Source organism: Lepidothrix coronata, unplaced genomic scaffold (assembly GCF_001604755.1).
Source record: "Lepidothrix coronata isolate B3197 unplaced genomic scaffold, Lepidothrix_coronata-1.0 Scaffold10, whole genome shotgun sequence".
NCBI lineage: Eukaryota > Metazoa > Chordata > Aves > Passeriformes > Pipridae > Lepidothrix > Lepidothrix coronata.
Genome location: NW_016690190.1, coordinates 8,270,306 through 8,285,675, shown reverse-complemented (window position 1 = coordinate 8,285,675; position 15,370 = coordinate 8,270,306). Strand labels below are relative to the sequence as shown.

General features: G+C 49.5%; 1 protein-coding gene across 1 annotated transcript; it reads left to right on the top strand.

The window, feature by feature from the left end:
* Window positions 1-402: 402 nt before the first annotated feature.
* On the top strand, window positions 403-8,854 carry CECR5 (cat eye syndrome chromosome region, candidate 5). The gene is made up of 8 exons (XM_017804611.1): window positions 403-489; window positions 582-782; window positions 998-1,110; window positions 2,233-2,326; window positions 2,818-2,851; window positions 3,258-3,432; window positions 3,766-3,954; window positions 4,585-8,854. Exons 1-8 carry the CDS (start codon window positions 403-405, stop codon window positions 4,952-4,954), a joined length of 1,263 nt encoding a protein of 420 aa, XP_017660100.1. The 3' UTR covers window positions 4,955-8,854.
* The last annotated feature ends 6,516 nt before the right edge of the window (window positions 8,855-15,370 follow it).

The following is a 15,370-nucleotide window of genomic DNA, read 5'->3' as shown; positions in this document are numbered from 1 at the left end:
GACTCCTGTTCTTTGATTTTGTGAAGGGCTGAGATAAACCCGGTGTGATTGCTCTGTAGGGGTCTAAGCCTTTTGCTCCCAAACCTTTCCTCTGCAGAGATTTTGCCTCTCCCATGGCTGGGCTGCTTGTATCCCCTTCACCCCCTTTTCCTCTCCAGGGTCGCGCCCCGCCAGCCTCGGTGCTTCTCTCCCAGCTCGCCCCCAAAACCACAACCCTCCTTCGCCCCGAAGCAGGCGGGACACCCCGCCGCCGGCAGCCCCCTTCCCCGGGACCGCGGTGCCGGCAGGATGCACCATCCTCCGCCGCGCCCGCCCTCCCTCCGCCCCGGTCCCTCCCCTCCGGGCCCCGGGTCTCTCTGGGAGCTGTAGTCCGGGCAGTGCCCCGAGGTCGCAGCGGGCGGGATGGCGCTGCGCGGGTGCCTGCGGGCCGGCCGGGCGCTGCTCCGCGCCGCGGGGCCGCCCGCCCGCGGGGTCTGCGCCGCCGCCCGGGTGGGTGAGCGGCGCCGGGGGCGAGGGGCCGGGGAGGGGGACGGCGCAGGGAGGGCTCCCCGGTGTGACCGTCCGCTCCGCTCGCCTTGCAGCCGCCGGCCTTCGGGTTCCTGTTCGACGTGGACGGGGTGCTGGTGCGGGGCAGCCAGCCCGTGCCCGCCGCCCGCCGCGCCTTCCAGAGGCTGGCGGACGGCAGCGGGAGGCTCCGGGTGCCCGTCGTCTTCCTGACCAACGCCGGGAACTGCCTGCGCTCGGACAAGGCCCAAGAGCTGTCCCGGGCGCTGGAGATGCAGGTAAAGGTGACGGGGCTGGGGGAGCGCTCCCGGCGTTGAAGCGGAGCGCCGGGAGGAGGGAGCACATCCTGCGCGAGTGCCCCGGCAGGGAATCACTCCGAGTGCTTGGCTTTGCCTCGGAGAGGGGCAGGTGGCAGCGATGCGACCCGACCGCAGGGAGGAGGGGGGAGAAATCTTACTTGCGGTTCCCAGCCATCCTCTCCACCCTCCCCCAGGTGTCTCCGGAGCAGGTGATTCTGTCCCACAGCCCCCTGCAGCTCTTCAGTCAGTTCCACCAGAAGTGCATGCTGGTGGCCGGGCAGGGGCCCGTGGAGGAGATTGCCCACAAGTATCCTTTGCTCCGTGTGCCTCATGGTGCTCTTCCTTTTCTGCTGCAGCTTCCCAGCTAAAGGCTGCTGCTCCTGCCGTGCTGCTGCCCCTGGCACTCAGTCAGCTTGTAGAACCACGAGGAGACAGAAAGGTCGTTGGTCATCCTCGTGGAGCGGCTCAGGGGGAGGCAATAACTCCATCTTGGTCACCTCCTGGCTGCCTTTATTCAGTTTTTAGGTTGTCATGCTGATTAACTCACGCTGATTACCTTTCCTGTGGTTGCTGTTCCAGTTGGTGGGATGTCACTGTGAGGACTCCATCAGCTTTGGGCCTGTCTCACTTTTGAGATGAAGTTGTGCTCCTCCTGTTCTTTCTTGGCAAAGCCCATTAGAGATCACCCTCAACTGACAGCAATTAAAGGAACTTAGATATGATGGGGCTTTGGGCAGCCTGGTCTAGTGGAAGGTGTCCCTGCCCGTGGCAGGGTCGTTGGAACTAGTTGATCTTTAAAGTCCCTTCCAACCCAAACCATTCTATGATTCTATGAAATATCATTAGAGTTAGAGCATCCCAGTACAGGGAAGTGGTCTAAATGACAATTCCACATGCATATTGCCTGGCTGAGGTGGGGGAACAGCAGGTCAGACATGTCTGCAAGGAGGTAATAACTGCCTGCAGTGTTGACAGCATCTCAGCCTCTACACCAGGGGCACACTCTGTACTCAACATTTAACTTCATTTGTTATAAAAACATGTGTTTCCCTGAGGCCCATAGAGGAGCCAAGGGCAGGGTGTTCTGCAAGCAGATGTAACTCATGCTTGGCTTGTGTAATTTTATCAGCACAGACCATTTTCCTTGCACCAGCTGAGCTGACCAAGGCTTGGAGTGGTGGTCTCTGCTCTTTGCCCAGTTCCAGGGATTGCTGATGAATCACCCCAGTCTGTTTTTCTTAGTTGTAACCTTTAGGGCTATCAACAGGTTGAAGCACAGCGTGACTGAAAGCCATGAGGTTATGCGTTACCACATTAAATAACTGATCTGTCACTAGGACTCATATTCCTTAATCCTATAGATGCTTTTGCAAGTAACTTAAAAAAACCCTCAACAGTCTCCACAACATTCCTTGATGGTCTGAAATAGCCTGGGGTTCAAGCACGTGGTCACCATAGAGGCGCTGAGGAAGGCATATCCCCTGTTAGACATGGTGGATCAGAGCCGGAGGCCAAAAGAACTGGTAATTTCCTGAAGCGTCAGTAGAAGGGGTGGTCTGGTGCAGTGGGGCTGCATGGACAGGGCAGAGAGGCTGCAAAGGCACGGAGCAGCTGGCTGCCAGTGGCTCCCCGTAGTGAGAGCCTGGGACTGATGCTGAGCAGCCAGCATCTCTCTGCTCTTCACAGCCTTGGCTCCTGCAGGAGGGGCAGTGACTTTCCCCTCGTGTTTCTCGTGCCGTGCCTGTCTTCCATTGCTGTTCCTTGCAGTGAAGGGTAAGACGGTTTGGTTGACATCTCCAGCTCTGAGACAGGAGTGCAAGGTCTGCATCCCGGAAATCCTGTCTGGGATGGTAGGGGGGAGGTGAGGGAAATCTTTCTTCAGGATTCCAGGTGGCCTTGCCCTGCCTTTTTGTGGAACTGCTTTGGCAGGTTCAAAGGAAGCATTTTTAGTTTTGTTTTGGAGATGGCACTGGGTTTTGCATTACTAACCCAGCCTTCTGTTTTCTTCTGGCAGCCTCCTCCAACCACTGGCTTCCCCACTATAGAAGGTAAGCAGGAGCCTCTGTTTACATATGAACAGCCAGCAGAACTAACAGCAAGGCAGGCCAGCTGGGATGGGAGCTGATGACGTGCTGTTGGCTCACTGGTATCCACGGGCAGCATACTCAGAGGATACAGTCGGGAGGCAGCCTCGCTGCTCTCATGCAGTATGAAGTACAATCTGGGTAAAAGCAAAGCCAGCTTTTCTCTCTGCCATGCTCCAGTATCTGGGACTAGTGGTGCACATGATGCAGTGGTACCCAGACTGGAGCCCTGGCACCAGCTGTGTTCCAGTGGTGGCTGTACTCACCAGAGCATCCCAGCAGAGGAGTGGTTTCGTTAGTGGGTGGCTTTTGGTAGTGGGTCCTATACTTGGATGCTGTGAGTTTCCAAACATCTCTTGAAATCTTCCAGGGGTGATTCTGTTTGGTGAGCCGGTGAGGTGGGAGACAAGCCTGCAACTTATTATTGATGTACTCTTGAGCAACGGGAACCCCGGGGCAGAGCCGCAAGATGTACCATACCCCCATCTGCCTATCCTGGCCTGCAACATGGATCTCCTGTGGATGGCTGAAGCCAAGATGCCCAGGTGAAAAGCATGTGTGATGCTTGGTTTAGACTATTCCATATACCTCTCCTGCAGATGATCTTTTCCTACTGCATTTTTTTAGCATTTGAATGTTTTAAAAGTTTGATTGTCTGGTGTAATTAGCAGCAGAGACATGAAAGCTGCACGAGAAACAAAGCCTAAAGCTTTCAAGAAGCAAAAGCCAGACCACTGCCTGTGGAGGTGTGTGTGTGGGTAGACACCACATCCAGACGAGGCGTTAACCTGGCTACAGCAGGTGGTTCTCCTCACCAAGGAGTGCTTGCTACTTCAGGGGCATGACTGGGGACACTGATGATGTCCTTTCTGGAGCAGGTTCGGCCATGGCACTTTCCTTCTCTGCTTGGAGGACATCTACAAGAAGGTGACGGGCAGGGAGCTGAAGTACGAGGCGCTGATTGGCAAACCCAGCACAGTCACCTACCGCTACGCCGAGTACTTGATCAAGCAGCAGGCAGAGAAACAGGGCTGGAAGGCTCCCATCCGACGCCTCTATGCAGTTGGGTAAGAGACTCTTTTTCCTGCTGCTTTCCTTAGGGAGTTGCACACTGACTTCTCTTTAGAGTTTTGGGGTTTCTTTGGTTTGTGTTTTTTTTTTTTTTTTTTTTTTTTTTTTTTTTTTTTTTTTTTTTTTGGTCTGGATACTTCTAAAATTAATACCAAAATCCCCATGGTGTCTCTGGAGCCTCACGTCCTGGAACAGAGGCTTACTAGCTTTTCACATCCTACACTTCCAATATTTTGAAGGACCCTGTCAGCCTGGGAGAGCTGTTTGCTGTAGGATGCAGCGTGTGTGTAGAGTGGTGACTGAAGACAAAGTTAAGAGACTCAGATGTACCACCATTAGCCCAGTTAGGCCAAACACTTTGGAAACGTAGGGAACACAACACAGTAATGGCTGAAAATGATGTGGGGTGCTTCTGACGTGTTCGGAAGATGTTTGTGAAGCATGTGGCCTGAACAGGACACACTGGGGGGTGGATTCACTAGCCCAGTCTGGGTGATCCTCTTGTTCTTAGTGAATATCTCACACCCCTTCCTCCTTCAGTGCTTTCTTAATCCCAATCTGCCAGAGCCAGAGAGAGATGCATGGGCTAGTTTCTCATTCCTGTTTCGCACTGTGACCTTATCCAGGGATAACCCTATGTCTGACGTCTATGGGGCAAACCTCTACAACAACTACCTCAAGTCAGCTCAGCAGAACCAGGTCCGGGCTGAGGGGAAGAGGAACCCACAGGCAGCCAGTCCCCAAACTGAGGATTACCTGGAGCTGAGGAAGGACTGCAACAGTTCAGTGGAGAGCTGCAATTCGATTCTGGTCTGCACTGGGGTCTACCGCCACGACAACGGTGTTCCCAGCAAAACAGAGCAGTGCACGACCGAGGCAGTGTTCCATGGACATCGGGACTTCTGCTTTGATCCCAGCCTGGTGGAGGCGTCTTACATAGTGCAGGATGTGAATGATGCTGTGCAACTTGCTTTCAAGAAAGAGAACTGGAGCTAGGGGCCGAGACAGGTGTGCCCAAAGATCTGCTGTAAGGGATTTTATGTACTGGAAAGGGAAGAGGGGAAGAATGGGGAGAGACCTGGAGTGATCTGATCTAGACAACGTGAAAGAAAACTAAAGCACTAAAAGCCCCTTACTTTTATTGATACTCCTCTGCAATCCTGACAGCTGCCCACAGGCTTTTGACTGTGACGGTACATCAATAATTGAGCCATAGTGGAAACAGGGTATAGGGAGAAGGCTTGTCCCAGCAATCCCAGTTTTGTTCAGCTATCAGTTCTTTCTTTTCCCCCCTTTGTGTGTGAAGATCAGGCAAGCCCACCCTCCTCCTCTCAGTGTATTTGAGGATGAAGCTCTTTCCCATGGAAGGAGCTCCCATCAGCCACTGTACCATTCCTGCAGTGTGCTGTTTGTCCAGTCTGTGACACGAGCACACCAGAAGCTGTGCTGTGGTGGCACTGTGCCAAGAGAAGGCTTTAAGTCTTAACATTCTCCTTGTAAAGAATAAGTGCCTATGGACTTTAACAAATTCTGTTTGCTCGGGGATTTGCCACTGCATCACTGTCAGTCTGAAACAAAGTCCTCTTTTGCAGTCCTCTGGCAGCTATGGAGAGGCAAGGCCCCTCAAAGGAAGCTGCAGTAGCCAGAGCAACTTGCTGCAGGGTTGAGGTGAAAGTTATATTGTTCGCTTCTGCCTATTTAGCATTCTGTGAACACTCCTACCTTTTCACATCCCACTAGGGAGCCAGCAGCCTGCTCTCAGAAGCAGAGGAAACTACCACAGAGTCTGAATTTCCAAAGTTGTCTTTGCCCAGGACTCAGTGCTGCAGCAAGAGGCTCTTTTGGCACCCGCCCTGATCCCAACTGTTGCAACAAACACCCACCTGCTCCAGCTGGCACAGCTTCTAAGAGGAGCCCTTCACTGGAACAAAGGTTAAACAGAAAGAGTCACAGTCCACTTTTGCTCCTTCCTTACATGCAAGGATTTAAAAAGAAGATCAAGCCAGGATGGTACCAAAGTCCCAAATCCCCAGTCTTCATCTTTAAGAATACAAATGTCTCTCCGTATTTCACTTCTTTTTTTCCTCTCATGTGATTTGCAGCTCAGGGATATGCGTATGGTCTGACCTCTGTTCCCTCCTCTTTCTTTAACATGCAGGTAGAGTCCCCCTAACATGAATTAGCAACTGGAACTTGCCTGCCCAGGAACATTTCCGTGTCCCTAACAACATCCACCTTCTTTTGCCTCTGTTCTCTTAGCTTAGGCTGTCCAGAGAAAGATCAAGACTTGTGTCTCTGTAGACATTACAAAGAAGATGAGCAAGGATTGCATGAGAAACTCATGTGAAAGATTGGCCCAGCAAAGAGTATCTTAATTCTAGAGGAGCATTGTGATTTTAGAAGCACGTATCAGTCTGTGCATATGGTGAAAAGCCTTGGAGCCAACACAACTGAGTTGGTGTTCCTAGTTCTACTCATCTCACACAACACTGAAAGATCAGAAATAGATCTGCTCTGCCTCTTCTTCCCTCCCTCCTGCTTTACCAGGCAGCTCCATACACAGGGTACAAACAAAATGTTCTGCACAGAAGTTTGAGTTCTTAATTCAAGTCTCAGCATCCATGTGCACTGAAGTTCTGCTTCAGCAGCTCTCCGTCCTCTCAATACTTATGTGTATTCCAAGAAGGTCACTGCAGTGCAGGCTCTGTTCTTTTGTTGTGCCAGACTCTGCATCTTGAAGAGGACTGGATGCTCTGTCAGTGACCCAGGCACAAGAAGTCCTTCTCTGTGGCTTCTTTCTCTGTCCCTTACTTTATGAATTGGGGCAGAAAAATCTCTCTTTGCATGAATTTTCCTCCTGTGAAATCCATAGTGGGAAGTTTCTTCCTCTCTTAGCACTGTTTGGGGTTGTCCTCCTTTGTCTCATCAGGGCAAGAATCACTTGGCTACTTCTAAAAGCAGCTGTAATGTGAGAAACACATAATCCTTCCCTTTCACTGGAGAGAATTACCATTTCATCCAGTTGCACAAGACAAGGGCCTGTCTCCAGTATCCAGAAGAGTTAGCACAGGGAAGGACTTCACATACAACATAAGGAAGGTCCTTTTAGCTTTCAGTGCATCTCCACAATCACAGTTGTGCTGTAGGCCCAGAGTGCAAAGCCTGGAACTGGAGGTCCAAAACACATTTATTCATAAACTAGCTCCAGTGTCCCTCAGGCTTGCTTTTCAGAGGTACCATCTGATGCAGAAAGAGGAATGCTCCCTTTGCTTGCAGTATTGGGCTGGTTGCTGGCAGTAAATGTGAGCCACACCCTGCATGTGGTAGGCACTTTCCAGCTGAAATACCGAGGTCTGTCCACCTGGTGGACAGGTGCTGGTTACTCAAAAGACCAGGTGCTGCTGAACCGGCCTTCCCTTAGGGGTGAGAAATCCCAAGCAGTAATTTCCTATCAACATGCATGGCACATCCCAGCCAGAAGCGAGGTAGGTAGCAGGAGGAGGGAGGTAGCACCTCTTTCAAGACAGGAAGAGGTTTGCGTTTGCACAGAGAGTGAGCCAGGCATCTCCATCTTTGGAATAGCAGTGGAGGGAGGTGAGCTGACTGATGTGAATCTGCTTCAGCTTCCAAATCTGCTTTTAGCTCTGGATTTGTTTTTTTTCACCATGTTAGTGTTGAAACAGTCTTCTGGGAGTCTTAAAAATGCGTAGGAGGAACTTCAGTGATAAGAAATTTAAGAAATGCTTTGCTTGCGAGTTGAAATTGGACAGAAGGGAGGAGAGGGAATCTAGAAGAATCTCGTACCCTTTCCCCAATTTTTACCAAGTAAGGTTTCATAAAAGACTTTGCTTGTTGCTCTGTGCACTAATTAGCCAAACCCTTGATCTGAGCAACACGAAGACCTTTCCCCTCTTCTCTTTCTCAGCTCCTTAAAACAGTGCACTTTGTCCAAGTCCCTGCCTAGGAATTGCATGGACCCAGTGGATGGAGTAAGAAATCTGGCTTTTCCAGCTGCTGTTAGACACTGATTTGATTCTGGAAGGTCTCTGTTAATGGAAGTGTTTGCCAGGTCTCTTCTGTTCCACGAGTTTTGTGCTAGAGTGCTGTGCAGGCATCTAGCTTATCTGCAGTTCATTTATAGACATCTGTTACTGCTAGAATTCAGTGAAATCTTTTTTCCTTGGAACTGTAGCTTCCTGGAATTAGCTTCGAGTGTGGCCGGAACAAAACTCTTCCTTTGTCTCACGTATTGCACAGAAGTGGTATTTCTGAGGCCATATTTCTCTATTTGGAGCAAGCATACTGCACTTCTGTGCGGATTATGGGACCAAGCTGGAGAGGGGACTTCACTGCTGATCCCGTACCTTAATATTTATGTGGTGCACTGCCCTATACAACAAACAGGGTGAAGACCTAATCATGACAACTCCATCTTCCAAAGATGAACAGGTTTAAGTCAAGCTTAAAGGGAGTATGCAGCTGAGAACAGCAGGAAGGAACCAAGGGGGATAGACCTTGTTTTGGATCTGAAGTAGAGAGCTTTTATGTCATGCAATAACATCGTGGCCAGAGAAGTCAATTCCTTTATTCCACAGGACACATGCAACTACTAACATGGCATTCAGGGAGTCATATAGCACTACTGTTCCCTTTCTTCCAATCTTAATCCTGCCATGTCTTTCTCCCTTTAATAAATGGGTAATGTTTCAGATTGTGTCCTGTGCACTGTAGCAGAGTGATTACATATCATTCAGAGAGATCAGAAGCTGTGATTATTTTAGATTTCATGTTAATTTCAATGCAGTTCCAGAGTTGCTACTTTGATCTAGAACATATATAAAATAATAAAAGATGTTTTCTTTGAAATAAATTTTAACTTGCTGTGTGTACATTTAATGATTATTGTCCTGGTCTCTTTCACATCTTTGCCCCAGAAGATTATTAGGGCAAATGCTGGTGGTTTTTTGTGTGTTCATCAAGCTGTTATCAGATTTTCTTGAGGGGACTACCCTAAAAGATACCTCTCCAGCAATTCTTTAGTCTGAGCCAAATTGTAATCTCTTGTGAACTCTACATCTGCCATAGTCAGGTGAGATGAGTGCAACCTACTCTGTAGAGGTGGGGAAAGGACACATCATAAGCTGTGACTGTTCACAGTCAAGATGAATTTTGGGATGCCACCTATATGTGAGATACTTTCAGGGTAGGCAGGTAGTTGTGACCTGACCTAAGCAGTTGTTTGTGATGATTATGTCTACTGTGCGGGGAAACCACAAGCTTGATGCCACCAACCTAATCTGCTATTGCAGATGAACAACAAGCCTAAGGACTTAGGGAAAGCCATCCTTATCACTGGAAGCTTACTTGACTCAATGTTAAATCCTTTGTGATCGTAAAAGAAACCCAACTTGTTTGACAAGAGCCGTGCTTTGGTACCTTTTAAAAAAGGTGAGGAATTAGGGGGACGTGTATTAACTTTTGGATTAAAGCCAAAAGTGTCCACTGACTACAGCAAATGGAAAATTAAGGCTTCCAGGTGGAAACAGTAATTTTTAATGATCTAGGAACAGCCAATTCACTTGCATTGTTCTTATAGCATATTCCATCAGAAAGTTTTCCATCTACAAAGTTCACAGCTCACAGGAGTCACATTAGACAGCAAAACAACCGTGATGTAGAGTCCTGAGATCTTGATGTTGAAAGCAACAATCAATAAAGCAGTTTTGGATGGACTGGGCAAGGATTCCCATTCTTAGCAGAGAGAGGAATAGGATTATATTCTACATCCTGGAGAAATGACTTATGTCCCTGACCTGTAATAATAAAAAGTGTTAACCAGCATCCCCCTTTTACCAAGTACTCTGGTAGATGGATCACACACCCAAGATAGGTCATATCAAGATTTAGTTAAGCAGAAAGAGATCACAACCCGATCCTCTCAGATGAATGCTTTTAATCACTACACTGTTGTCAAAGCAAAAGGGCAGCCTGGGGTTAAGGTGTCCCTTGGAGGCAGCCTTAGGTGGAAGGTAGAGTCCCACAGAAATCCTTAACCACCATAAGGTGCAGAGTTAAACACCAGCACTGTGAAACACTGAAGAAGGACCAACTGGAAAAAGAGGATTGGGAGCCCTATTTAAGTTGGAGTTTGTTCTCAGGTGAATGCTGTGAGAAGTGCCTACCGGGGCAACCCCTGAAAAGTGCTTAGTGTGTGGATACTGGTGGGCCTTGAACACAAGCTATGCAGTTACCTGCTCGCCCTGGTAACTGTTGCCTTTGGGGGCCTGCCCAAACCCTTCCATTACTGAATCTTACTCACCCCAATTGTAAAAGCACAAGTCTTTATGTTTTTTACTGTCACAGTCAACTTGAGGAAAACTATGCACTTTAAGACCTTTATAGATCCAGTCTGCATCAGTTTAAAATCCCACACCAGCAAGGCAGCTACACGTTCTCAAGGAACCAAACTTCCATCAATAAAACACTTGTCTCTAAATTCACTATGACAAACCCACTTTTCCCTTTCAGTCAGTTCAACTGCTAAGAACTTTCTCCTCAGGGTCAGTTCAATACACACTGAATGATAAGACTGAGGAAGTACAAAATAACAAGATCAAACCCCAAATCCACTCTCCAAACCCCTGCCCTGCTACAAGCATGGGAAGAAATGTCTTGGCATTTTATGCTGGCATCGAAAACTCTTTGAACCGAAATGTAATTACAAGCAATAGACTGTTAGACTTGTATATCCTTTTGAAGAGTATCTGTGTTCCCTGAACTGTAATACTGGATCAGCAGTTTAGTTACAAAGACTGCATTCAGAAGCTGAGGCATCGTTGAATTTTGGCGCTGGCCAGGTGAGACTCTTTTACACTTGTCTGTAACTTCAGCCCTGACCATTTGAATGGATTAGATAAGTGCAGTACAAAGCATGTGTCAGAGAATAGCAGAACCTTCCATTCCCACACAAAAGGCATTTTAAGTATGGTTAGAGCAGATTATGCTCAAACTCACTGAGATCAGCTTTGCCTCCTTCCCTCCCACTGCTGCCAGTTTCTGACAGCTTACTGCAGGGTATAATTAGGTATTTAGTTTCTGGTCTTTCTTTCAGGCATATATCTGCCTCTTTTTTTTTTTCCTTTTTTCTTTCCCTTCCCCCAAGAACTTGAGTCATTATTTTGTTTCCTCCCGAGTTCAGCCCTCAAGAAAGTTTTGCCTTTCCCCAGCAGGGGTATATTTGAGGGCACACTACTTGTTTCCACCAGTAGTGTAAACTAGAAGTGGTAGCATTTCAGATATTCAGTATGACTGTTTCACAAAACTCTGTTGTGTGCTGCTTGCCTTCAAATATATGTATACATACACATCAATACATAAAGAACCCAGAAACATAGCTTGGGAACTGCTATAGAAGCTATTTATAGTTTAGCTTTTTAGTGTTTTAACAGTAATAGTTAAGCACTAACACTTCCAAGGACTGCACATTGCATTAAATAACCAGATCACACGGGAAGCATCAGCTTGTCATATCTCATCCTACAGTGTACTACAAAAAGCTCTTCAGTGCCTTCTCAAGTAGAAGACATTTCTCCCCTCCCTCCCATTTTAAGGCACAATTTCAATTTCTGCTTCCTTTCCCACATACAAGCTCTTTTCTTATTCTCACCTATTTGTTTGGGTTGGGTTTGCAGTGCTGGGGCCTGTGGTCACCCCAAGGAAGCCCTTGAGCTCCCACCCTCCATCCTGGTACTCCCTCATGCCTGCTCAGAGCTTCCCTATAGCTGCAGGTCCCTGTTTCCACCTGCCCACCTTGGACACAGGGACCTTCACAGCCCCAGCAGGTGTCCTTTGGCCTCTGGAGAACTGTTTCCATAAGCCTCCTCTTGCCTTGCTCAGCCTTATCCCAGCAGGACCGTGATCCTGGAGTGCAGGAGGTGCCCCTTCACTTAGCACACAGCTCCACCCCAGCTCCCCTGGGTGGGGCTCACCACACCACCTGCTTGCCATGTCAGAGCCCATTTCCCCAGATCAGCACACCAGCTGTGGGCAACAGCCCATCCCTCCCAAAGCCCAGGGATCCCCACCCAGTTGCACTTACCCAAGCAGGTGGGACAGACACCGGACAGCCTTTGTGAAACAAAGCTTCTCCACTGAAAGCAGAGGAGGTGTGAGTGTCTTTGGCAGGCTGCCAGGGCAGCTAAATTGAGCATGTCCAGCCTGTGGCACACAGGGAATGCATTGCCCAGGAAACCCAGAGGATGAGAGCCAATGAGGCAAAGCTGTCACTGTCTGCTGCCCAAGTAGGGCAGGACCAGCCCTCTCAGCGTGAGGGCTGTTGCCCTGAGCAGCCCAGATGGATGCATGGTTTTCACTCCACATCCTCTCATACCAGAGGAAAACTCTTCTTCCAGTGGAATAGGTGAATGTGGTAGGATCAAGACCAATCGAGTTAATTCTCAGGACTGACCACACATGAATCGTGCCAGTGACACAACTACTGGCTTGCCCTGAGAAGTGTCAGGTGAACACGCCCACCTTGGATAAAGGCCAGGATCCCGAACGTAAGAAAGTGGTTATATCCTCTGCCCTGGACCAGAGACACTTTCACTGCCATCTAGCCCAGCCTTTTGGTGGAAACCAAATTAGGAGGCACAGTTGGTGCTCACAAACCCTTACTGCCACTCTGAGCCATCCTGAACTGGGCAGCTTCAGACATCTGTCAAGGAGCACTGGGCCCTGCTCAAACATGAAAGAGTGACACAGGCAGAATCATCCTCCTTGGCCTGGCCTCGAGCCTCGTGCTCCCTAGAAAACAGAGACCATCCGCAGAGCCCCAAGTGAAGTGTTGGCAGGGCTGTGCAAAAATTGCAGTCTAAGCAATTGTGTGGTCAGGGGGTTTTCTTTGGCAGCGAAGTCTGTCAGAGAGACAAAGCCTTGCCAGCAAAACACACAGTGCTCGGCAGCAGAGCCCAGGTGCAGTGCTCTCATCCCTGACACAGTCCACACACCCTGAGAGGCTGGAGAGCAAAGCCAGCACAGTGGGAGCATGTCTGGCAAAGAAGGGGAGGGGGGGCTCACTATTCACTGTCTTCTTGCATCTTGAATGAGCGCAGGCTAAGCTGCTTGGCCGAGAGCGGTGCTGTCTTGCTTCCATCACACAAAATCTTGCTGTTTTCCTGTGATGGGTTGCTGTGTGCCCCCACAGTGCAGAGGGACTAGTGTCACCTACGTCACCATGGAGGCAGCAACATGGCAGTGCCTCTCAGGCATTGATGTGGGATGTGGATCATGGGGAGCAGCCCCTGGGGAAGGGCAGCCCTGTGGCTTCATGTGGCAGAAGGACTGCCAGAGGTGTGATGCCCAGGCCAAGAACCTTGGCAGAGGCCCACGAGGTGCTCGGACTAAATACAGGGCTATTGGAAGCCAGATGTGAGAAGTCCTTTGCCTCAGGCTGCCACGCAGTCACCTGCTGGGAAAATAGATGGCAACAGCCCTCCTTGGACTCACCTGATCCTAAATTTCCAAATGCCAGTGATGCTTCTCAGAGTTACAAAGCTCGTGGTACTGCCTGCTGCATCCTGGGTCTTTCATGAACATCTGTGTGGGTGTCCTGCCTGTTTTGCCCTGGGGTGAAGCTTCGTGTTCTCCATCCTGGCACCAGGCTTGGATGCATCAGCCCATTCACCACCCTCCAGGCTAGACTGTTCTTTTGGATGCTCGTGTTCCTTATGATATGGTATAATTACTGACCTTCTTAGAATGAAGTACTTTTATTTGCTAATGGAAATGTGGAGTTATCGAGAAAGCCCTTAGGAAGAGAGCGCATGCGTGTTCAGTGTCCTCTGATGCGAGATATGATGACAAGGTGAGTTAGAGGAAGGCAATGACAGGAGTAGTGCTGATGCAAGGCTGATCCTTGGCAAGTGTATCCAAGCATCGAAAACATAATGTGAGTGTAGCAGAAAATAGATGTCCCCCATCTTAACTGCAACCCAGTCATGCAGGTTACGGCAGCAGGGATGCAGCAGCCTGGACTCAGAAGCAGGACAGCAACCGGTGTGGGAGACTGTGGGAACACCTGCGTGTTGCTACCCCAATTTAGAGGTGGTACTGGTTCAGTACTGTGCTGCCCAAGTAACTACATTAAAGCTTGCATAGCCTCCAGTTACCTTCTCCTTTTCCCTCTGTTTTGACCATGCTTTTAGAAAACTGATTTGACTGTGCCCCTCACTCAAAGCTCCATTGGCAGCAATGCATTTGCTGTGACTCTTTTTCTTACTCTGCTTTTCCTCCTGACCATTGCTGTGTGTCTAAAGAAATCTTTGTGTCAACCCAGCTCAAGCTCTCCCCTTCCCTTTCTCAATTATTTCTTTGTTTCAAGTTTAAGCATGAATTCTCCTAGTACCCCAGACTGATTTCTCGTTGTTTTCAGGAACAGCCAGGGACATTGACTGGAGTAGGTCTTCTCAGGGAGCCTGCACCAGCATGTCTTAGATGGTTGTCACTGCTGTCCTGGATGCCCTTTCCCAGTACTAAGCATCTGTGTTTTGCTCAGGCTCATGTGTTGATTTAGCAACACGTTCAAAAATCAAGCTATTTTTTATCTTTATCACAAAGTGTGGTTAATACAGACATGTGGGGGTACAGTTTATTTGATGGGCATCATGTCATCGACAGGCAGCAGCTGGCTCATCACTGGCAGGCACAGGTAGGAATGAGAGACTAGTCATGCTGAGCATCAAGCTACCTTGAAACATGATGTACCAAGTCACTAGTGCTGGTGGTGAGCAGATCCAGCCAGCCAAGCTCAATTTGAGGCCGTTATTAGTGAGTCAATAAAGGTCCCAATTGGTGCTTTCAGCAGAATTAGGAACTTTAGGATTATTCACATCAATTTAAAGCCACTGTCCCATCATGGCAAGCTGGGCAGGGCTCTCAGCATGTGGATTGGCTCAACTCAGGAAATTGGTGGGGTCAAAGACACTTCCTTTGATGAACAATTACTTACAAGAGACCGAATGTAGGGGCAGATGAGTGTCCAGCAGCACAGATGAGGAGCCATGAGCGCTTCACTGCAGGCTCTGTGCCAGGCCAACTGGCCTTTGTCTTGGTCAGCCTAGGGAGATCAGGGTAGACTGAAATACTTCCGATTTTATGGAAGCAGAGCATTTATGGAGTGGCTGCCGGGATGCTGTGGCATGTCCATGGGCGACTTGCCCAAGCCCGGCCAGCTTCATCCACGGGGGTTCTGCGGGGCAGGAGGCGGCGGGGCCACGCTCCCCGAGATGTGGCTCTGTGGCAGCCCCGCGGACAAGGGCGGGGGAGCCTTCCTCCCCCTCCCCTGCTCGCCCCCCTCCTCCCCTCCCCCGGCCGCGCAGCCGCTCCCCCGGCCCCAGCCCCAGCCCCAGCCCC